Genomic DNA, 25222 nt, shown 5'->3' with positions numbered 1-25222 from the left:
AGCAAATTCCCCTTTAACAGTCAAAATCCAAGTGAATTTTGGAAATCTTAGGCTGGTCTGACACTGCCGGAGAATGAGTCAAGGCCTGCTTGTCCTAGGGAGGGGGCGGGAGGGATGGGAGCCGCTGTCCTCTGGCTCCCCCTCAACTGTGCTGTTGCGTGTCAATCCCAGTGACAAGGGCTGCTGATGCTTCAGAAAGGTACCAGGGCTCAGCTTTAAGGCACTTGCCAAGAAGCTATGAGAAGTGCATTAAAATGCTGGCACATGAACAATGCTGGTTATTAGTGATTCACCAGATACTTTACAGTTTTTTAAATGCATTCACTCAGACTGCCTCATTTAGTCCACACAGCAATTCTAACTCCCTTGGAAAGACCAGAGAACTACCATTTGATACCTTCCACTGCTTACTGCCGGCTCGTCTGTGCCAGGCATGGGGACAGCAAGGGAACCTCAGCCGCGTCTTGCCAGTCAGTGCCTGCAGAGAGGTCCTAGTCCCCATCTTGCCATCAGAAGCTTTCTTGGCCAGACACAGTCATGCATGTTACTTACATTCTCATGCTTAATCTTTGCCACAGTCCATGAGGTAATACTGTACCAGAGGGGACTGGGGCCTGAGGTCACACAGGCAGTGCGTGGTGGGACTAGGACATGGTGTAGGACACTTGTGGTTCTTGCCCCAAAAACCAGATTTCAAGGCCAAAGGCAGGGCCAGGTGGAGGCTCCTAGAATGTGCCAGAGGGTGGCCTGCTAGAGCCTCAGCCAAGTTCTGCCTGGGGCATTAGGGGCCTTGATGGGGATATCATACCTGCAGTCTCAGGGAGCCCATCAGCGGCCTCCTCTCTCTGGGTTCCAGCTACGGCTTAGGGATCCCTGTCCTGCCTTTCACAACAGGCCAGGGGACCTCTGAGCATTTGGGAATCTACTCAAACATCGCGGGAACCTTCCTGCAATGGCTTCAGTGTTGCAGAATCAATGTTCTGCAGAAGAAAGTCACTCACTTTCTTATTTCCACACCCCTCTACCTCCTGAACAGTAGGAAGGACCAGAGCCAAGGGCTGCAGGTGGATTTAAACCCGGTGGAGTTCGTGATCTCATTTCTGTCTCAAGTAGTGTAGCTTGGATTCCTTATAGTTGTGAAAACTTTGAGTGTTTGTTTTTACTTTTTCTTAAAGCTCACATTTGGCTTTCCAAATTTCCTAGTGGCCTAAACTGCTTTCCCATTTTAATGCTTATTTTTGTATTTCCTCAGAGCAGGAGATATTTTTCAATGGTTGGGGCTGGCCCTCAACGTGGAGAAATATTTGATTACAGCGAGCCATTTAGAGCAAGTAGATTTCAAGCACAACTTTGGCAAAATCCTTTTCTATAAGAAACACACACAGTCATATATAAATTTTCCAAAAGGCTGAACGGAAACTTGAAAGGACGTCTTAAGGAAAGATGGAGCTTAACAATAGGTTTTTAAAACCTGTTCTTCTCTAGAACATGAAGAGCTCCTTCATGTTTCAGAAAGTTTGTTAAAACTAGAATATGAGAACTGGGGTAAAAACACCCAGACTGGAGTCCAGGAAGAAAAGGCTGACGCCAGGTTTGGAGAGGGAGGTTGAGCCTGGATGTTACCACACCAGATAGTGAGAAAACTTCCAAAGCCTCCTCGGGTCCGGCCAAAAGGAATCAGCAGGCTCCTGCTGGCCAAACTTGGGTCCCTCCTGGGACCGCTTGGGCTTCTTACAGCTACAATGGATTGGAATGCATCAACTAAGGTAAAAATCCATGAATTCAAAATGATACTTAAAATAAAAACTTCTTTGGTCACTTTTGGAGGATGCTTATTATTTTGAAAACTGCTTTAAAAGAAAAAGAAGCTGGCAAAAAATGTGTTGTGGGGGTAAAGAGCTTCTCAAATACACACATACCGGAACACTACACTCCAGGTGGCACTCTTAAGTCCTACTACTCCTAGAACCCTTTGGGGACTTCAAGAAAGCCCCAGGGTCTGGGTCCTCCCCCAGGGAGTCTGCTTGAACAGGCAAGGGAGGCTGCGTTGTTGAGAGTTCCTCAGGCGGGGTGGCCAGGGCTGAGAAAGCCTGAGGCCAGCTCTCTGCTTCTACTCTCACCTCCAGTCCATGCACCGTGCAATACCTTTCCTCCTGGGTTTGAGTCCCAGCTCTGCCTGGTGGGCAGGCCATTTAGCTTATCTGTGCCTCTGTGTCCCTGTCCATCAAATAGAGGAGGTGGGGGGTCTCGCTGGCCCCTCTATCATCCGGCCCTTGTGATGGTTTGGTGGGTCTGTCTGGCACATGGTGAATGTCGGCTGTAGTAGCCATAACCATTTGGAATGGCACAGAGGGCAGGAAGGGACGTCGTTCCATGAGAAAGATACAGAGGAAGAAACGTCCAAGAGGGGCCTCTCTAAAGGATGGGAAATTCCCTTTTGGAAAGGAGGGATGAGAGACCAATCAGCTGGGTGGGTGAGATAACATTTAGAGGGCACAGACCCTTCTTATGAGTTGATTATAGCTTTGGTCACCAAGAAAAATGTACCTACACACACACACACACACACACACACAATTTTTGCCTACAAATCTGGGAACTCATAGACCCCCAATGTCCGCCTGCAACCTCCCAGTTGAAGTCCATTGCCACCTCCAGGTTAAATAACTTTGCCATCAATGACTCCATTATTTTGGCAATATTGATCAAAACATTAAATGCACATACTGTTCAACTCAATAATTTCACTTGATGGAATTTGTCCTACAAATGATGCACATGAGCAAAACGACAAAGATAAAAGTTGTTTATTGCAGCCTGTTGATTACAGAAAAGCTAGGAAATGACCCCTTTATTCAGAGGGAACCAGTTAAATCAATTATGTCTACAAAGTGAAACACTCTGCAATCTTCAAAAAAATAAAAAATAAAAGAGAAAATTCTATATCCCAAAATGGAACAAGCTCCAAGAATTTGTAAAGGCACAGACTAGTGTACCCAGTGTGCTATGATTTGTGCAGAAAAATAAGAAAATGTGTGCATGAGTGTGTGAGTGTCTGTGTATATGTGCATTTGTTGCAGGTGAACAGAATATTCCCAGAATGAGACCCAATCAGCCAGTCAGTGCCTTGGGCTCGGGGGAGCAGAACCTCTTGGCTTGGAGACAGTTTTGAATGTAGGACCATATTCACATTTAAAATAACCCAAAACAAAAAATAAGTAAATTTAAAAAGAAAAGAAAGCTGCGTGGGCACTGGAGGCTCACTGGAGAATTCTGAATGGGAAGAGATAAGGAGGACGGCCTTTGGGGAGAGTGGAACTGCTCACTCACACAGAGCAGCTGGAAGCCCCTCATGGGCAGGAGAGGGGCTGCTGCAGGGGCCGGGATCACACACAGAGGCTCTGAGACAGAGGCTGCCTGAGTAATGACGCCCTGGGAATGGTGAAGGATATGTCAAAAAGATGTATGGTCTCAGGTCTGTGTGGCCAGGGCTCTGGGCTGTGGCTGGGAGGTGCGGGTTTGGGGTGGGGCAGACAAGGAGCTGAGAAGCAGGGAGGAGTGCCAGGGGTGGGTACCTGGTGGCAGGTTTTTCTGCATAGCTGGGCGTTGCTTCAGCATGGCAGGTTTCATGTACTGCCAGCCCCAAATTCCTTTACTTACTGCGTCTCTTCTTTTTTTTTTTTTTTTGCTGGGTCATGATGAAAAATGTTTATTTTAGTGCAGATTGCTATCAAAAGTTTTACAGCTTTTGCAGGAAAGGTTTGTGTTAGTCCAGCTTTCGTGACAGCTTTGCCTCTCCTTTTCTTCCCTGGTACTCAGGTGACCACAGGCTTCATAAAGCCTCAAAAACTCAGGCTGAGAGGAAGAGGCCCCAGTCAAGATGGGTGCGGCTCATGTCATCAGCAGACAAGTGAGCCGGGATCTCCTGATCCCACCACGGGCCAGGCAGGCATGGGCTCTGTAAAGGACACACACGGGCGTTGCCCACAGTGGGAACCTGGATACCCCGAAGGCCACTGTGATGTTTCAGGATGAAGGAAATGATTGCCCCTCGCATTCAGGTGTGCAGAGTGCATGCTGTTTAAGTCCAGGCTCTCTTGTTACTATATACCTCTCTCTCTTTTTCAAAATTGTGGTTAAACACATATAACAAAATCAACCATCTTAACCATTTTTCAGTGTACAGTTCAGTGGCATTCATGTTCATTCACACTGTCACGCAACCATCACCACCATCCATCGCCAGAGTGCTTTCCATCTTGCAGATCTGAAACTCTGCACCTGTTAAATAACAACTCCCGATTCTTCCCTCCCCACAGTCCCTGGCAACCACCATTCTGCTTTCTGTCCACTCTGGGTACCTGATATGAATGGAATCATGCCGTGTTTGTCCTTTTGTGACTGCCTTTCCTCACTTAGCAGAATGTCCTCAAAGTTCATCTGTGTTGTAGCATGTGTCAGACTGTCCTTCTTTTTCAAGGCTGAATACTATTCCATTGCATATGTGTGTCACGGCTGGTTTATCCACTCATCTGCTCATACACACTTGACTTGCTTCCACCTTTTGGCTATTGTGAATAATGCTGCCATGAACATGGGTGTTAAAATAGCTCTTTGATGCACACCCTTCAAATGAAAAAACAGCTGGGCGCAGTGGCTCACACCCGTAATCCCAGCACTTTGGGAGGCCAAGGTGGGCATCACTTGAGCCCAAGGGTTCAAAAGCAGCCTGGGCAACATGGCAAAACCTTGTCTCTAAAAAAATACAAACATTACCCAGACATGGTGGCACATGCCTGTAGTCCGAGCTTCTTGGGGGTCTGAGATGGGAAGACCACTTGAGCCTGGGAGGTGGACAGGACAGCCTTGACTGTGCCACTGCACTTCAGCATGAGTGACAGAGTGAGACCCTGTCTCACAAAAAAAAAAAAAAAAAAAAAAAAAAGGAAAAACAAGACAAGGCCTATCCTGGGGCTGTGCTTCAGACCCCATCAGGCAGTTGCCATGCAAAATGCCTCAAGAGTCACAGCTCTGTCAAACAGATGTGCGCATGTTCCTGCCACTGTAGCATCCCTTGGGAGTTTGGTTCTGAACACGCAGCACTAAGGAGACCTGGCAAAGGACACCTTACAGCACGAGAACTCAAACAGGAAGGCAGAGTGTCACCTGGCTTGACCTCAGCTGGGAATGTGTGTGCGTGTCTGGCAACTCAAGTTTTTCGCTGCTCTGAGCACGTCAGTGACTGTGAAAGTGCCAAGTGTATTAATTTGGGGGTTACAAATACATCTTAGCAAAAGTGGGTGAATTTGCAAATACAGAATCCAGGAGTTATGAGGGTCCACTGTATTTTCAGTGTCAAAATTATCTTCCATCAAGTTGATAAAACCTCATTTACTCAATTAGGCCCTAGTCAGGGTATATGGGGGTTTTTAGCTTTTTCCTGTTACAGATGATGCTGCAGCAAATACCTTGTTGCAGAGAGCAGAATATATTCTCTCATGATAAACTGTTTCTGTGGAATGAGTTCCCCAACTGGCCTTACTGGTGAGAGGTACAGGCCTTCACCGGTAAGGGGATGTCGCTGCCCACGCCATCAGGCTCATCACATTCCCTACTAGGGACACATACTTGACTTAGTCCTGATCAATGAGACAGAGGGAAAGTCTTCCTGGTGCCTAAGAAGGGGGCACAGGGCACAATGGTCCCTTTCTTGCTCTGGCCATTACTGTGCAGTGGTGAACCTGGAGCCACAAAATGGAGGAGGAGAAAGATGAAAGGAGCCTGCATCCCAGTCAACAACCGAGCTGCTGACCCAGATCGCACGACACGAGATAGTGCATTTCCCTTCTGTTAAGGCCAGTCCCAGCCAGCGACAGCCCTTTCACAGCACTGCCGAGGAGTCCCTGGGATTCGAGTCTGTGCATGTCACTCATACCCCTCACCTTCTCTTCAAACACTCCATTGACTCCCATGACTCCCAGGCCAAACTCGGGACACCCACCCTCTGCCTTTATGCCAGGCTCCCCAAGCCTCCACCACATCCCCCAGTCCTGGGACTGGCAAACTATGAGTGAGACTCATTCATGAACTGGGACTCCATTTAGAGGATTATCAACCAGCCTTAAGAACTGGAGCCGACCGGGCATAATGGCGCACACCTGTAACCCCAGCCACCTTGGGAAGCTGAGGTGGGAGGATCGCTTGAGGCTAGGCATTTGAGGCCAGCCTAGGCAACGAAATGAGATCTTGTCTCTAGAAAACATTTCAAAAAATTAACCGAGCACACCTGTAGTCCTAGCTACTTGGGAGGCTGAGTGCGGGGAGGACCCTTTGAGACCAGGAGTTCCAGGCTGCAGTGAGCTATACTTGTACCACTGCACTCCAGCCTGGGTGATGAGCAAGACTCTGCCCCCACTGCCCCCTCCGCAAAAAAAAAAAAAAAAAAAAAAGAACTTAAGCAGAGTAGGATATAAAGTAGAGGAGTGTATTTTGTACAGGAAAGGGAAATACGGTTTCCTGGATCTTTTGTTTCACTTACACACACACACGCCTGTAGTGTACCAGGGTGTGCTGGAAACCTCTCTTTTTTTGTGGATGAGTTTGTGGGAGCCTTTGCTCCAGCGTGCCTTCCTTCCTGCCCGCCCCTGGCCCACTTCACAGCACTGTCCCATGGGTAGGCCACAGCCCAGCACAGGCCCCATCCTGGCGCCTGCAGCATCATCCCAGCGCCTGAGGGGCCATGCGGGGGCCTGGGTGGGAGTGGGAGCCGCTGAAGAAGGTGAAGGGAAATGTGGTGAGATGACAGGCCCGTTGTCAGGAAGAGTGGGAGGAGCCCCGGAGTGCCCTACCTCTGTGGGCCTGCAATGCCCTGTACCCCAGCTAGGGTCTTCCACACGCATGCTCCTACCTCAAGTGCCACAGCTGGAGGCCAGGGACCCAGCCACGCTGTGCTGGGTGCTCCTGGGCAGGGCTCACCTGACTGCAAGTCTCCCTGTGGGTGGCTCAGAGACCCAGAGCCCACCTGGGTGCTGCTTACAGCTCATGAGGCAGCTCCCACCCCCGTGTCACTGGCCCTGCAGCCTCATGAAGCCTTCTGAGCAGCCATCCTTATCTCCTTTGTGCTTTGAATATGGGAGGATGCTGGCTCTAAAAGGCAGAGGGGCATCCTCAGTTACCCAGCAGGGGTGTGGCAGGCCTGTCTCCTGTACCCCAAGAGGACCCTGAAAACGAGTAGCATTGCACAAACGTTCCACACTCTGCAGTTTAACCTAGCACACTTCCAAACCCCGAGTCACGGCATCCTGACTCATGGAGGGAGAATTTCTTTTTCTCTGGCTTTAAGGCTAGCAGGAAATTGCCAGCCCAGGCCCCTTAGGCCTCTAGGGAGGGCCGGGTCTCATCTCCCACTGGAGAACAGTGTTGGCGGGAACTTCCATCCAGCACTGGTGGGAACTCGCGTCCACAGCTGCTCCTGGCTGAGCGAGTCATATAAGGGGGTCCTAGGTACTCATAAGCACTCACAGAATGGGGCTGGCAGTGGGCCCGACCTCTCTGGGATGGGTCCAGAGTGGCAGGAAGCGCAGTCCGGGAGGGGCCCTGAGTCAGGGCCAGGCATCCCCATTCCTGCTTCCTCCTCCCCCAGCACCACGTCCGCCCATTCAGACTGACTGCCTTCACTGTTTATTGACCAAACGGTACAGATTTACAGATTTACAATGTCATATAAAATTGACTAATTAGAACATTCTTTTCCATCCAAAGTCTAAAGCGCTTTTCCTTCTTGTCTCTTAAAGAAAAGGAAGGGGACAAAATTAAACACAGCATTTGGGGGGCATATTTTCCCTTTTGTCTACGTGTGCACCTTAGGAAAGCACAGACACGCTGTAAAGCAGCAAGGGGAAGGCATCCTGCTCCCGCCGCGGCCCCGTGGCTGGGCTTCCCCACGCTCCCTGGCACCCCGCCCCGGTGTCCTCTTTCTCACTCTCCCTGTTTGGTCCCGTACATTGAGTAACTTCATGTTCCTGCCCATGTCCCCCCCAGGAAGTTGCCTGATGATCCCCGGACTCAGGCTCAGGGGAAGTCCCCATGCTCTCCTTTTTCCTTAGGAGCCCACAGACATTTTGTGACTAGTAATGTACCTGCCCTTCATTAGGCACCAGGTCACTTAGTCCTAGTTGATTGATTGCCTGCTTGGCTCTCCCCAGCTGACCCCCAGTCTATCTATGACCAGACCCTGAAAGGCAGGGACCAGACCATGTCACCTCCTCCAGGAAGCCACCCTTGACTACCAAGCCCCCCCCCCACCGCCGGCATACCTCCCCTAGGGTCACTCTCCACTTTCATTGTCTCTCTTTGTCTCTTCCCTGCCTCCTGTTGGAACTCTGAGCTCCTGGAGGCAGGACTGTGCCCTGAGGTCTCTGTCCCTGGGGTACAGCACAAAGCCTGGCATAAAGCAAGTGCTTGGTGCATGTCACTGACTCACTTGAGAAAGGAGGAGGGGGCTGCTGGACACACCACTCACCAGCTGCTCACAGCCTCAGCTTCCTGGGACAGATGCCCATGAAGGTGGCACCGCCTGCTGCTTTCTGGGCCTTCCACTGTGGCCCGGCCACAGACTGGCATTCCTGCCAGGAGCCTGAACCAAATGGGGACAGACGTGTGTTTGTTTCATCCTCACTTATTTCCTGCTCCATCACCTCCCAGGCCCCAGAAATTCTCCCAGTAGGGTAGGGAGCAACCTTCCCTCAGGATTCCCCGGGAAGGCTTTTCCCACCACCCTGCCTCCTCCCTGACCCCACCGGCACCCCTCGTCATCCTGAGATGCCCCACCGCCCTGGTACATGGGACAGACCACTAACAATTGTGCTGTCAGAGAGGACGGTGCTCACATAAATACACCTCCCCCTCCACATCTCCCCCAACATCACTGGGGCAGAGAGAGAGTCCGGATGGGCCGTGCTGGGGGGAGGCTGGTGGGGGTATCTGTGAATAGTGCCGAGGTAGAAAAGCAAAGCTCATAGAATCCAGCCTTCTTTGAAAGAGGTCTGAAGACTCTGGAGTCTCAGACCCATGATATTCGGCCCCTCTGGATGGGGAACCTACTGAGGCTGTACTCTGGGACCCCACTGGTATCTTCTAGAGACAGCTTGTGGCCAGGGGACAGAAAGTGGTGCCATGGGGAGCTAGTGCTGTGGAATGTGGTACAAGGGTTGGCCCTGTCCAAATGAGGTGGGGCCTGTGTGGGGCCTGAGCAGCCATCCATTCTGGCCGAGATGGGGGAGTCTGACTAGGTAGTGACTGAGGGACAGGCTGGTCTCTTCAGGAGGCAAGAGGGCGCGAGGCTAGGGGCTGGGATGGGCGAGGCAGGGTAGGGGCTGGAGAGGATGGGCGAGGCAGGGGAGGGGCTGGAAAGAGATGAGGGGGCAAAGGCCAGGGTCCTCGAGCTCCTCCCCACTAGGGCCCTTTGCCCTGAGTGTTATTAGTCTGGACAACACTCTAGGAGCCTCTCCTGACTCCCACAGATCTGCCCTGCCCAGGGGAAAGTTCTCCAGGGAGAAAGCTCCTGGGAATGGCGGAGAGAGCCAGCACTTCTACTGGCAAGGCTCCTTATCTGGGGCTCGCCCTGGGTCCAGTGGGTCAGACTGCCCGGGCCTCTCTGTTAGGCTCCATGCCAGCAGCCGGTGGTTCCTTCAGGGCAGCCGTCAATTCTGTGGACCCCTCCGGGTGGGCTGGCCTTCTGACAGTGTGCTTGGTTGTCTGTCTTGGCCGAGCGGAGAGAGGCCACTGGTTCAGGGACAGCTGCTCATGGTCCTGCTGGACGGCCAGGGAAAGACCAGGGCTGGAAGTTCAGACAGGGGCCAAAGTGGCCAGGGATGCGGGGCCAGGCCAGGTGGTTCCCAGCGTCTCTCTGCTGTGTGGTGTGGGCTCCCTCGGTGGCTGGGTCCTTGCTAGGTTCTGGCAAGGGAGGATCTGGAGGGAGGCTGGGATGTTAGGAGACAAGTGGGGGTTTCCTGCTGCCTTTTCCAGGCCTTGCCATTGTCTTTCCAGAATCAGCAGCAACAGCTAGAAATGAGGGTCCCAGTGCCCTTCTTTAGGGTGACCACTGTCTCCCAGCACCCACACACTGGTCTGAGCACTGACAAGGCAGGGACAGCTTCATCTACAGGTTTGAGCATCAGGCTCGTTGCCCTTCTGTGCCCGATTCTGGGGGTGGGCGGCAGGCGCTGTGAGCACTTATTATTCTCTGGATTGTTCAGTGGCCCCTTTCTCTTCATCCAGTCTTCCAGACTGTGTCAACAAGTCCCTGTATTGAATACCCTCCGTGTGAAGCACCTATCATGGTTTCTGTTTCCCACTGGATCGTGACAGGCACAGCACCTTTACAGATTTGCTTGGCTGTTCTCCATCGCCCTCATTACGCATCAGGCTCCATAGGCAGGGGCCATGTCTGTCTTGTTTGTTTTTGTATCGTCAGTGCTTGGCAGAGAGTAGGTGCTCAGCTTGAATGAATACTTGGGATTTAAGTGGGGGATTTAAGTCTTCCTTGTACCCTGACTTTATGTATTTGTTAACTTCCTGGTCCTAGGCAGCCCTAATCTGAACAAGAAAATGCGTCACCCATCAATCCAAGCCCTTCAAGAATGTCAAGATCCTCCTTGAGTCAGCTTGTCCCAACACCACCTGGCTCCCAGGGCCGCTGGGCAGCTGTGGCTGGCTGTGCAGCCCTTGCTTTTCACCTGTCTCCTGTCCTGGAGTGCCCGTTGCATCTTCAGTGTGATAGTTGCACCACTCCTTTAAGACAGGCTCATGCCTTACCTTATCCCCTCAATGGCTGTCTTATTTTTGTCTGCCCCTAAGAGCAGAGCATGGGGCTAGAGCGGCAGTAGTGTTTCAATAAACACATGTTGACTTACAATTGTGACTTGTCTTACAATGCACTTTCTAGTAAGAGGTCCGATGACCGCCAACGATAAAGTAGTATGGGCTGGCATTATGGAGCACTCACTCACCATGTCCTGATACTTCCTGTGAAGTCCACATTCAAACCCCACAGCTGTCTTACAGGATCCTTGTTTCTCTTTATTGTTACTCTTTCCATTGTTGACGAAACTGCGGCTCAGAGTGATTAAGTAACCTGCCCAGGGTCTCACAGCAATGAAGAAGCAGAGCCAGACTTTAGGCCCCATCCTGACTGACTCTATTTTACTGAACCTGGATACACCGTGGCCTCCCAGAGTAGGGCCTGGGCCTGGCCAACGGGCAGGAAGGCCAAGGTGGCCACAGGCAGTGTGGGGAGGTTCACATCCAACTCCTGCCCCATGGCCCTTCTCATCTGCTTTCCTGGGAGGCCTTGCTCTTTCCCAGCCCAAGGCCTTCCCTTTCCTCGTGTCCTCCCGTCCTTGTCTTCCAGGGGACACCCTTGGCCATTATTCCAACGGGACCCCATGGTCCTGTGGGCACAGTGGTTGGTGGCTCCCATGTCCTGCAGGAGAACAGAAGAGAAGGGTGCTGCCCTGTGGGAGCTGGACCAAGGATAGGGAGAGGCCATGTGGCAGTGAGGGGAGTGAAGGGAGGGACAGAGACAAAAAGGCTAAAGCGTGAGAAGAGAATTATAAAATAAACTGGGGTAAACTGAATTAACTTTGCTGCTCCTGGAATTATAGAGAACTGACAGGGGAGCAGAGGAAAGCAAGGGAGATGATTTTTCCTCTTGGAAAACTCAACTTCTAAGGCACAGTTAGAAGGAAGAGGAAGATTCCTGCCCTAAGGTCAGGCCTAAGAGGAGTCCTGATTTCTTCTCCCAGCCCCACCTAGTCACTTTCAGTGCACGCGGAGTTGGCCCTAGGGGATTCCCAGGGGGCCCCTGGCTTCCATGAGTTTCAAACAGGCTCTTCCATATAAACAGAGTAGAAGCAGCAGCAGGTTGGAACGGAAGTGATACTGGCCATTTGGGTGAGACATACAATACACTTGCTGAGCTGGAAGAGCTCAGGATGAACTTCTAAGGGCTCAGAGGATTTCCCTCTGACTGACATGCTGGTGAGTTAAGCAGCTAAAAGGAAAACATCCAACATCAAACAAAGAGTTTGCATGGTCTGCCCTTTTAACTTTCGGAACCTCTAGAAATCGTAGCTGTTTGTTTTAAACTCGTCAAAAATCTCGTCAGTCAACTAGTGACAAGGTTGACAGTTAAAAGAATTTATTGGAGTCATATTCATAAAGCATGTCCTTGTTCACAGTCACCTGGGTGAGCTTGCAGCTTCCACCCTTAAGCTTATAAAAAAGCTGATGAGTCACCTCCATCAAACAGGTAATGGCATGGTCAGTCCCCAGCACCCACAGACAGCTGGCCCCAGAGCTGGGCAGGAGTGTGAGCCGCACCCACCCCAGGCTCCCCCAAGGCACACACACTTGCTGCATGAAGGAGAGAGTTCTCATCTTAAAATTCATCCATTCAAGCCTTTTTTGCACTTGCAGATTATGTTTCAAAATTAATATTGTCTTTAAGAAATCTAAATTCACCAGTAAACTACATAAAACACGAACTTTACTGATGAAGTTTCAGCAGTCACTAGTGGGGACGTAAAACGCAGAAGTTACTCTCCAGCCACTCTGGAAAATTGTTTGTCGGGGTTTCTTAATACTTAACTACACCACCCAGCAATCACACAGGGGCATTTTCCTGGAGAACTGAGCATGCCCCCCACACAAAAGCCTGCACACAAGTTTTCACAGTAGCCAAGAACTGGAAACAGGCAAACTGTTTCTCAATAGGCGGATGGTTAAACAAATGACGGCAAAGCCAGACCACGGAACGCTACTCAGGAGCAAGAAGGAAGGAGCTATTGACATAGGCCACAGCTTGGATGGTGCTCAAGAGCATTAGGCTGAGTGGAAGACGCCAACCTCAAAGACCCATGTACTGTGTGGTTCCATTTATTTATATAACTTTCTGGAAATAACAACATCGTAGGAATGAAATTGGTGGTTTTCAGGGGTTTGTTCAGGAGGGGTTGAGGGAGGGCAGGGTAGGGGGTGCACTCTGAAAGGGTAGCACGAGGGAGCTCTTTGGGGTGAGTGGCAGCCCTGTACCTTGATGCAGTGGTGATTCCCTGAATCTACATATGTGAGAAAAGTGGAGCCCCAAAGTACCAAAGGCAGTTTTTGGGCTCTGATACTGTACTACCATTAGGAAGGATGCAGCTACTGGGGGAAGCTGCGGACGGGGACAGGAGGCCTCTCTGAATTATCTTTGCAACTTCCTATGGATCTATAATTACTACAAAATAAGTTTTAAAATGTGAACTGGCAAAGACTTGAAAATAAACATTTTAGGCAATTATCCATGAGAGCAAGCTCAGGAGAGCAGAGGTAGAAGAGAAACTGCAGACTCCCCAGGGCCTGGCCCATCCCTGTCTGTCATCACCAAGAAATAGGGGACCCGGCCTGGCCAGCAGGGTGGCTCAGGGTCTAGGGAAGTTGAGAGAGGAGCCAGGGCTTTGTGTGAGCGCATCTGACTATGCTTTCCTGGCACATCTGGCCTCTTGTTCATATGGAAAGTCTGTAGCACGGGTCTGCTCTCAGGTCCTTGGGGTATCTCGTCAGCAGCAGCTGGAAGGAAAGGTCCTCCCTGGGCTGCCCCCACCGTGGACAGCATCAGAATTCCATTATTTGATTTTGAGTTCTTTGTCCCTTTGATGGCCTGATTTTACAACTCACTCTCTGTACTAACACCCTTAGAAAAACAGGCCTGTTCGTGAGGTCTTAGGCGCTGAGACAGAATTTGCTGGGCCCCCAAGGCCTGGTGCTCTGGGATCAGCCCCAGTGGGCAGCAGCAGCTGCACCCCCAGAAGACCAAAGCAGAAGAGGGGCCTGTGCTAGGCTGTTTCTGCACTCGTCTCTCCAGCCAGCACGTCTTCTGTTCAATGGGATCAGAATCACCCACCCACCTCAACATTCTCCCTCTCTCCCATCTACCTCCCCATTCCTCACCCCAGATATAAGGCCCATGTGATTCTAGTTTCATGCTAGGAATGCTTATTTAAGGGAAAACCAAGTACAGAACAGCAGGTACAGAATAACCCCATTAAATAGGTGTGTACACATATACGAGTATGTGCACACATATGGATTATATTTATTTCTGAACTTTCTCAATTTTCAATAATGAATAGGATTACTCCTGAATTAAAAATAAATGAAGTTACCATGAGGAAACATCAGACAAGACCAAATTAAAAGACATCGTAGAAAAATAACTAATCAGAAGGCAGACGGGATCATGGCAGATGGAAGGCAGGACTGGATTGCAGCTCCAGACAGAGCAGATGCGAAGGCTTGCATTGTGAATTTTAGCTACAGATCAACCACAAGAACAGACCAGCAATCCTGAGAGGACCCACAGACCCTCTGAAGGAAGCAGACTACTCTTGCAGGACCCGGGAGACACCCCAAATACTGTGAGTGCCCCAAGTGAGGAATTAGGAAAGGGAGACCCTCCTCTTCCAAACACATCCCTCCACTAGAGAAGCTAAAGGTCTGTTTGCAGGAGAAGTTTCCAACTTCACCTGGAGCTGAGTCAAGTTGGAGAGCTGAGCAAAATACGGGGGTAGAGGAAGCAGCAGAAAGGCCCTGGGAGCTCACTGGGTCCCCAAGCAGCCCAATCCTGCCTGGCACCACAGGGATTCATCGGGAGGGTGGCCAGAGGAGCAGGGGGTAAAACTCCACAGGGAGAAGGACTTCTCTAGCTGAACTTTGTAACAATTTGAATGGGGAGAGATGCCTCCTGGCCAGAACTCAGAAGACCTGGCCAGAACTCAGGAGAGGTCACAAATTGAGTGTGCAGACTTTACAGGCAGGGGAAGAACTAAATCCCTTTTCTCTTGCTTTGGGAGGAGGATAGCCTTGGGCAAGTTTTCAAACCCATCCTGCCCTCTGCCTGGAAACAGACTTAGGGCTGTTGCGAGGGACACAGTGGGAGTGGAACCAGCCATTTGGTTTGTGTGGGAGCTGGGTGAGGCCTGTGATTGCCAACTTTCCCCCATTTCCCTGACAATCTGCATGACTCAGCAGAGGCAGCCATAATCTTCCTAGGTGCACAACTCCGGTAACTTGGGAATCTCACCTCCACCCCTCACGGCAGCCACCGCAAAACTCATCCAAGGAGAGTCTGAGCTCAGACATGCCTAGCCCTGTCCCCATCTGATGGTCCTTCCCTATCCACTCTAGTGGAAGACAAAGGGCATATAATCTTGGGAGTTCTAGGGCTCCACCCACCACTGGTCCATCTCCATACTACTACAGCTGTTGCTTTCTGGAAAGTGCCACCTCCTGGCAGGGGGCCAACCAGCACAAAAATAGACCATTAAACCACTAAAGCTAAGGACACTCACAGAGTCCACTGCATCCTCTGCCACCTCCACCAGAACAGGCACTGGTATCCATGGCTGAGAGACCCATAGATGGTCCACATCACAGGACTCTGTGCAGACAATCTGGAGTACCAGCCTGGAGCCAGGTAAATTCGCTGGGTGGCTGGATCCAGAAGAGAGACAACAATCACTGCAGTTCGGCTTACAGGAAGCTACATCCATAGGAAAGGGGGAAGAGTACTGCATCAAGGGAACACCTTGTAGAACAAAAGAGTCTGAACAACAGCCTTTAGCCCTAGACCTTCCCTCTGACAGAGCCTACCCAAACGAGAAGGAACCAGAAAACCAGCCCTGGTAATACGACAAAACAAGGCTCTTCAATACCCCCCAAAATCACACTAGTTCACCAATAATGGATCCAAACCAAGAAGAAATCCCTGATTCACCTGAAAAAGAATTCAAGAGATTAGTTATTAAGCTAAACAGGGAGGGACCAGAAAAAGGTGAAGCCCAATGCAAAGGAAGTCCAAAAAATGATACAAGTGGAGGGAGAAATATTCATGGAAATAGATAGCTTAAAGAAAAAACAGTCAAAAATTCAGGAAACTTTGGACACAATTTTAGAAATGTGAAATGCTCTGGGAAGTCTCAGCAATAGAATTTAACAAGTGGAAGAAAGAAATTCAGAGCTCAAAGACAAGGTCTTTGAATTATTAACTCAATCCAATGAAGACAAAGAAAAAAAAAAAGAGAAAATATGAGCAAAGCCTCGAAGAAGTCTGGGATTATGTTAAACAACCAAGCCTAAGAATAATTGGTGTACCTGAGGAAGAAGAGAATTTTAAAAGCCTGGAAAACATATCTGGAGTAATAATCAAGGAAAATTTTCCCAGATTTGTGAGAGACCTAGACAGCCAAATACAAGAAGCACAAAGAACACCTGGGAAATTCATCACAAAAAGATCTTTGCCTAGGCACATTGTCGTCAGGTTATCCAAAGCTAAGACGAAGGAAAGGCTCTTAAGAGTTGTGAGACAAAAGCACCAGGTAATCTATAAAGGAAAAGCTATCAGATTAGCAGCAGATTTCTCAGCAGAAACCCTATAACCTAGAAGGGACTGGGGACCTATCTTCAGCTTCCTCAAACAAAACAATTATCAGCCAAGAATTTTATATCCAGTGAAACTAAGTATCGTATATGAAGGAAAGATACAGTCATTTTCAGACAAATGCTGACAGAATTTGCCATTACCAAACGACCACTACAACAACTGCTAAAAGGAGCTCTAAATCTTGAAACAAATCCTGGAAACGCATCAAAATGGAACCTCTTTAAAGCATAAATCACACAGGACCTATAAAACAAAAATACAAGTTAAAAAGCAAAAGCAAAACCAAAGTAGACAGGCAACAAAGAGCATGATGAATGCAATGGTACCTCACATTTCAATACTCACATTGAATGTAAATGGCCTAAATGTTCCACTTTAAAGACACAAAACCACAGAATGGATAAGAACTCACCAACAAACTATCTGCTGCCTTCAGGAGACTCACCTAATACATAAGGACTCACATAAACTTAAAGTAAAAGGGTGGGAAAAGGCATTTCATGCAAATGGACACCAAAAGTGAGCAGGGACAGCTATTTTTACATCAAACAAACTTTAAAGTAACATCAGTTAAAAGAGATAAAGAGAGACAGTATATAATGGTAAAAGGCCTTGTCCAACAGAAAAATATCACAATCCTAAACATATATGTACCTAACACTGGAGCTCCCAAATTTATAAAATAATTACTAATAGACCTAAGAAATGAGATAGACAGCAACACAATAATAGTGGGGGACTTCAATACTCCACCAACAGCACTAGATAGGCCATTGTAACAGAAAGTCAATGAAGAAACAATGGATTTAAACTATACCTTGGAACAAATGGACTTAACAGAAACAAAACAGGAGATATTACAATTGACGGAACATTTCATCCAACAACCACAGAATACACATTCTATTCAACAGCACACGGAACTTTCTCCAAGATAGACCATATGATAGACCATAAAACGAGACTTGATAAATTTAAGAAAATTGAAATTATATCAAGCACTCTCTCAGACCACAGTAGAATAAAACTGGAAATCAACTCCAAAAGGAACTTTCAAAACCATTCAAATACATGGAAATTAAATAGCCTGCTTCTGAAAGCATTGAGTCAAAAATAAAATCAAGATGGAAATTAAAAAATTCTTCAAACTGAATGACAATAATGACATGACTTATCAAAACCTCTGGTATATAGCAAAGGCAGTGTTAAGAGGAAAGTTCATAGCCCTAAACACCTACATCAAAAAGTCTGAAAGAGCACAAACAGACAATCTAAGGTCTGGAACTAGAGAAACAAGAACAAGCCAAACCCAAACCCAGCAGAAGAAAGGAAATAACCGAGATCAGAGCAGAGCTAAATGAAATTGAAACAAACAAACAAACAAAAAAAACCCATAAAAGATAAATGAAATAAAAAGCTGGTTATTTGAAAAGATAAATAAAATTAATAGACCATTAGCAAGATTAACCAAGGAAAGAAGAGAGAAAATCCAAATAACTTCACTGAGAAACAAAACAGGAGATATTACAACTGACACCACTGAAATACAAAAGATCATTCAAGGCTATTAGGAACACCTTTATGCACAAAAAACTAGAAAACTTAGACGAGACGGATAAATTCCTAGAAAAATACAACCCTCCTAGCTTAAATCAGGAAGAATTAGTACACTAAACAGATCAATAACAAGCTGCAAGATTGAAACAGTAATTTAAAAATTACTGACAAAAAAAGTCCAAGAACAGATGGATTCACAGCAGAATTCTACCAGACATTCAAGGAAGAATTGATATCAATCCTTTTGACATTATTCCACATGATAGAGAACAAAGGAACCCTCCCTAATTCATTCTATGAAGCCAGCATCACCCTAATATCAAAATCACGAAAGGACATAACCAAAAAAGAAAACTACAGACTGATATCTTTGATGAACATAGATGCTAAAATCCTTAACAAAATACTAGCTAACTGAATCCAACAACATACCAAAAAGATAATCCACCATGATCAAGTGGGTTTCATACCAGAGGTGCAAGGATGGTTTAACATATGCAAGTCAATAAATGTGATACACCACATAAACAGAATTTAAAACAAAAATCACATGATCATTTCAATAGATGCAGAAAAAGCATTCGACAAAATCCAGCATCCCTTTATGGTCAAAACTCTCAGCAAAATCGGCATACAAGGGACATACCTTAATGTAATAAAAGCCATCTATGACACACCCACAGCCAACATAATACCAAATGGGGAAAAGTTGAAAGCATTCCCTCTGAGAACTGGAACAAGACAAGGATGCCCACTCTCACCACTCCTCTTCAACATAGTACTGGAAGCCCTAGCCAGAGAAATCAGACAAGAGAAAGAAATACAGGGCATGCAAATCAGTAAAGAGGAAGTCAAACTGTCACTGTTTGCTGACGATAAGATTGTTTAACTTGAAAACCCTAAAGACTCTTCCAGAAAGCTCCTAGAACTGATAAAGAATTCAGCAAAAGTTTCTGGATACAAGATTAATGTACACAAATCACTAGCTTTTCTATATACCAACAGCAACCAAGCAGAGAATCAAATCAAGAGCTCAACCCCTTTCATGATAGCTGCAAATAATAATAATAATAATAATAATAACAATATACTTAGGAATATAACTAACAAAGGAGTTGAAAGACCTCTACAAGGAAAACTACAAAACACTGCTGAAAGAAATCAGACGACACAAACAAATGGAAACAAATCCCATGCTCATGGATGGGTAGAATCAATATTGTGAAAATAACCATACTGCCAAAAGCAATCTACAAATTAAATGCAATCCCCATCAGAATACCACCATCATTCTTCACAGAATCAGAAAAAACAATTCTAAAATTCATAGAACCATAAAAGAGCCAGCATAGCCAAAGCAAGACTAAAAAAAAAAAAAAAAAAAAAAATCTGGAGGCATGACACTACCTGATTTCAAACTATACTCTAAGGCCATAGTTACCAAAACAGCATGGTACTGGTATAAAAACAGGCACATAGATCAATGGAACAGAATAGAGAACCCAGAAATAAACCCAAATACTTAACAGCCAACTGATCTTGGACAAAGCAAACAAAAACATAATATGGGGAAAGGACATCCTTTTCAACAAATGGTGCTGGGATAATTGGCTACTCACATGTAGGAGATTGAAACTGGATCCTCGTCTCTCACCTTATACAAAAATCAACTCAAGATGGATTAAGGACTTAAACTGAAGACCTGAAACTACAAAAATTCTAGAAGATAACATTGGAAAAACCCTTCTAGATACTGGCTTAGGCAAGGATTTCATGACCAAGAACCCAAGAGCAAATGCAATACAAACAAAGATAGATAGCTGGGACCTAATTAAACTACAGAGCTTTTGCACAGCAAAAGGAACAGACAGCAGAGTAAACAGATAACCCACAGAGTGGGAGAAAATCTTCTATACATCTGACAAAGGACTAATATTCAGAATCTACAATGAAGTCAAACAAATCAGTAAGAAAAAAACAAAAAATGCCATCAAAAAGTGGGCCAAGGACATGAACAGACAATTCTCAAAAGAAGATACACAAATGGGGAACAGACATGAAAAAATGCTCAACATCACTAATGATCAGGGAAATGCAAATCAAAACCACAATGTGATACCACCTCACTCCTGCAAGAATGGCCATAATCAAAAAAATCAAAAAACAACAGATGTTGGTGTGGATGTGGTGAACAGGGAATACTTCTACCCTTCTGGTGGGAATGTAAACTAGTACATCCACTATGGAAAACAGTGTGGAGTTTCCTTAAAGAACTAAAAGTAGAATACCATTTGATCTAGCAACCCCACTACTAGGTATCTACCCAGAGGAAAAGAAGTCATTATTCAAGAAAGATACTTGCACACACATGTTTATAGCAGCACAATTCACAATTGCAAAATTGTAGAACCAACCCAAATGCCCATCAATCAATGGGTGGATAAAGAAACTGTGAGATATATATATATATACATGATTACAAATACGGTACAGTGTATACAAGGATGATGAGTGCACCAAAATCTTACAAATCACCACTAAAGAACTTACACATGTAACCAAATACCACCTGTACCCCAATAACTTATGGAAAAATAAATTTTTCAAAAGCAAAAAAAAAAAAAAAAAAGAAAAAACAACAACAACTAATCAGTACTCTTCAGAAGTGGCAAGGTAAGGACCCAGGTTGTCCCAGATTAAAGGAGATGAAGGAGATATGACAACTAAGTGCCATGTGGGATCCTGGCCAGGATCCTGGACCAGAAAAAGGACATCAGTGAGGAAATTAGCAAAACTGAAGTAAGGTTTATAGAGTACTTGATAGCACAGTATCAGTGTTTCCTGATTTCAAGAGTTGTACCATGGAAGATGCAGGCATTGGGGCAGCTGAGGGAAGAGTACACAGAACTTTCTGTACTATTATTGCAGCTTTACTGTAAATCTTACATTACTTAACAATACAAGTAAATGAAGACAATTGGGCCAATGTCAATTTTGATTGTCATTGAGCCCCTCACCCCCCACAACACGTAAGGCCTCAGAGCCCAACATGAGCATGCACTTTGCCCTCCCAGGAGTTTCACTGGCAGGAGCAGGGCGGGTGGAGACACCACGACCTCTCACAGTTCTCACCCTGGGTGCTGTCCTGATTCCAGAAACACCGTGCCTCTAGCCTGCTTCCAGGACTTCTCCCCTGGCCTCTAGGCCTTTCCCTCTCTTTCCCCCCCAGCCTATGAATGCCTGTTCTTTGAGGTCCAACTCTTGGTGGCAGGCCTGGATCCCTCCCTGGCCTGGAGAGATCAGAAGGTCCCTCCTTGCTGAGGCTACCATCCAACTGTGGGGGGGAGATGCTCACAGTCTCTCCCCGGCAGACAGGAAATCACCAGGAGGCAGTGCCCTGTCACCAGGGGCTTGCAGGACTGACATAAACCACAGGCTCAATAAAAAGAGGCAGAGTCAACCAGTACCCCGGCCGCCCATGCGGCTGCTCCAAGGTGAGGGGCCCACCCAGGGCCTGGCACATAGGACTCATCAGAGCACGGTTATGTCATCAGTCTGGCAGGATGCCCACGCTGTGCTGGGGATGGTAGCCTTGGCAGAAACCTGCCTCTTAGGTGGAGTTTCAACTGGAGCCACTCAGATGCTAGGCCCACCCTACCTGCTTCTCTTTCTGGTTGCCATCGATGGCCACCCATTAGCCAGTTTGCCTAAAAGTGGCTCGATCAGGCCCAACTTTGCAGGCAGATGACCAGAGTGAGAAGGGCCGGTCACATCCGATTTAAAAGTAGATCCACTTTCTATCTTTTCCTCCCTGCTCAGAGACAGCACTGCCAAATTCAGGGCAGGTAAGAAAATACCACCCACAAGCTAGATATTTCAGAAGGTGCTGGAAAAACAAAACACATTCTTTTGCCCTGATTGGACCCCAGACTTCAGTGTGCTCCTCTATGAAGAGGATGTGGTACCAGCCAGTTCAGAGGGGACTTGTGCAGTGCCGAACACTGCATATGCACAGCTCTGCAGATGGGAGCAGGCAGGCTTCCCAGGGATCAGGGCCACGACTCAGCCGTAGGGCGCCCCAGAGAGTAATACAGTGACAGGTTCTCATTTGCAACCAGGGTGCCTCACACGACTGTTTTATGGCAGATGCTGTCATAGTTACCTTGTGTGGGGGACCCCACAAAAGTCAAAGTTCAAAGTCAGCAGACATGACAATTAAGAAAACCTGCTCCCAGAGGGAAACACAGTCTCCCCACGTCAAATCAGAAAGGCACAAATAGTTGGACAAAAGAAGCCATGTAATTATAATTCATTTCCAACATTTTCCTGGGAATCCTGAGTATTTTAGCAATGTCCCCCCAGGCCTCCACACCCAAGTGGGTTTTGTTTTGGAGGGCGGAACCCCCCTGGCGGCATCAGACGGGGCGCAGAGTGGGATCTGTCTCTTGAGTACAGCTGCACCCCGCTGTGCGCCCGGTGGGAGACTCGCAGCCACCGCAGCCCCTGCGCTCAGTCTCCCTTCTCTCGGCGCGGTCCGGTCTGGGGCCGAGGCCGGTTTCCCCCTTCCTCTCTCTCTGCAGGTGGCCGCGGGGCCGCACTCACCAGCTCCGGCAGGAAGAAGGCGAAAGGGATGGTGACGAGCAGCGCGATCCCCGAGGGCACGTCGGACGGGGCGTAGCTGGTGACCGGCGGGTCGGGCGAGGCCATGCTGTCAGCCCCTGCTGGGCACTCCCGGCAGCTCGCCCGCGCGCAGCCCGTCAAATATCACCTCCTGCGCGACACACCCATCGGACGTCGTCTGGGAGGGGAAAAAAAAAGTTCCAGCCGAGCAGGTCCTTCCACTCGCTGAAGCCAACAGATCCTCAGTGAGCGGGCCAGCGGCATCAAACGGCCCTGCCTGGCTGGCGGGGGGCACAGCGCTGGTGCAGGAGGGAGCAGAGCGGGAGTCTCTTTCTAGACCTTTCCAACTAAGGAATCTTTGACTCCTAGAGCCTGTTACTCTAGGGGATGCCAGCGACAGTCACTCCCCTGGGCCCAGAGTGTAGGCTCAGGCTGCTTGGCTATGAGGGCTATGTACTGAGGACCAGCAATGAGCCAAGCTATCTGCAGACAGCCCGGGTGCCCACCACGGCCTGCACGTGGCTGTTTTGCCCTTTTCCAAGTGAGGAGACTGAGAATCAGTGAGGTCAACTCAAGGCCACAGAGCTGGTTACTAACAATGCTGAGTCTTGCCCAGCTCATCCCTCCTTTTCCACTCTTGCTGGCAGCTCTCAGTCGCCAGCCTCCCCTGGGAGGAGCAGCCCTCCCTTCCAGCTCATGCCCCTGGGACTCGGTGTTTCCTTCTTTCTCTGGATCCCTTTCCATGGTCCTCCACTGCTCTTTTCCTCATGGGGCAGATGGAGGAAGGCCCCCCACTCTCTGGGAGAGGACCACAGCAGCAGGCACCAGAGAAGGGCTGGGCTGGGCTGGCTGGCTGCTGCCTCTGGCGGACAATCTCCTTCCTTCCCTGACCTTCCTTCCAGCCAGTGCCTTGCCCCTAACTGGGCTTGGGGCCAAGAAGTTTTTTCCTGACTCCCAGGCAAGTAGGGGAGCTGACTGCAGGGCTGTGACCCAGAGGCAAGCAACTCCTTTCACACCAAATACAAGTCCCAAAGGCTGAACCATTTCCCCTCCGCCTTTGAATTGGCGAACCTTCATTTCCCCAACCCGCCCTGAAAGAGTGTGCTCAGGATGCTCGGGATTGGGGTCCCTTCTTCCTGCCCCCAGCTGCTCCCTGGTATGGAGAGCATGTGGGGAAGAGTGCGTGAGGGCTGGATTAATTAGAAGAGCCCATGTCCTGATCTCATTAGCAGAAATGGGGAATTCCAGGTCCTGCCCTCAGGGCCACAGGTGGGGAGATCAGCCAGCTCAGCCTTTGCCTGGTCTGGGGAGAGCCCAGGGAGAGAGGAGTTTGGACAAATGAAGCTAAGAGCAAAGGCATTGCAAAGAAAGGCAATGAACCCCCCAGTGGATCTCAAACCAGACTGAGCATCCCTTTTCTCCAGGCTATGGAAACTAGGAAGTGAGGGAAACGCTAATCCCACCTGCCAACCGCAGTCTCACCTACACCACCTTGTTTACAGGACTAATCCAAGCAAAGCAGGGATTTCTCCATGAATCCCACATCTTGCCACCTCTCTTAAAGGTTGCAAATAAGCACTGTGCCACTCTTACGGGCTGTAGGATACCTTTGACTTGCCCATGGACAACATGGCATAGTAGGAAAAGCTTAAGAAGGAAAACAACCTTCTTAGGCTCATATCTATGAAATGGAGATAATAATACAACCCATAACCCCTTAGTCTCAAGTTGAGAGGCCCTGAGCCACCTCCACCTTCTGAAGCAATTAGCATATTAAGAAATGAAGATATGCCTTGGTCCTCTGGCTAAAGACCAGGGTTTTCATTTTCCTCCTCTGCTGTGCACTTCTTGTGACTGTGTCTATCTTCGGGACCAAAGCAATGTGTGTGTTGGGGTTTGGGGCGGGGGGTTGGGGAGAGAGAAAGAGAGAGAGAGAGACAAAGGTAACAATTATTCCCCCCATGCTTTTAGGATCATGGTTCCTCTGGTCAGAGACAAAGGTTCCCCTTTCTCAGAGTTCCAGGTACCTGCCTGGCTGCTACTTCCATTGCCACCATCACTGTCACTTGATTGCCCAGGGGCTGAGGAAGGAAAGAATAAACAAACAAACAAAACACAGAGATTTTCTACACTCCCTCTGACTCTTTGGGGCCCCCTTTCCCATTCCTCAGACCAGAAACAGGGATTCTTTTAGAGACGTCTTTGTCAGCATCCTGTGTACAGTTCTGGGTTTCAGGCGGTCTCTGACCCCCGGCTGAGAGGTACCAGAGGAAAGAAAATGGGAAACTCACCAACAGCTTAGTAGTGTTTTGAATTCTGGTTTCCTTCCAAAATATTCCTGCTTTTTTTTTCTAGAATCCTCAGTTAGCTTCTCCATGCATTCTGTCCAGGGCTGTTAATTGCATTTAGTGAAAGGAAGAGAAGGAGTATCCTTCTCTACTTGACCAGAGCCCAACTTGCAACATCCTGCTTAACTCTTCAAGCACTTTTCACTACCCAAGATTTCCCTGATTTACTAATTTGCCTATTGTTTGTCTCCCTGCCTCCTCTGCCCCTCTCCAG

General features: G+C 48.2%; 1 protein-coding gene across 1 annotated transcript in view; it reads right to left on the bottom strand.

The window, feature by feature from the left end:
• The window catches only part of MALL (mal, T cell differentiation protein like), a 33557-nt gene extending 10038 nt beyond the window's left edge, over positions 1-23519 (bottom strand). The window contains exon 1 of the mRNA XM_017947847.3: positions 22643-23519. Within this exon, the coding sequence (XP_017803336.1) occupies positions 22643-22747 (105 nt within the window). The 5' untranslated portion in view covers positions 22748-23519. The remainder of the gene's footprint in view (positions 1-22642) is intronic.
• Between the last annotated feature and the right edge of the window lie 1703 nt (positions 23520-25222).

Source organism: Papio anubis, chromosome 14, assembly GCF_008728515.1.
Source record: "Papio anubis isolate 15944 chromosome 14, Panubis1.0, whole genome shotgun sequence".
Lineage (NCBI taxonomy): Eukaryota > Metazoa > Chordata > Mammalia > Primates > Cercopithecidae > Papio > Papio anubis.
The sequence above is the reverse complement of the archived record's forward strand: the minus strand, read 5'-3'. Positions and strand labels throughout refer to the sequence as shown.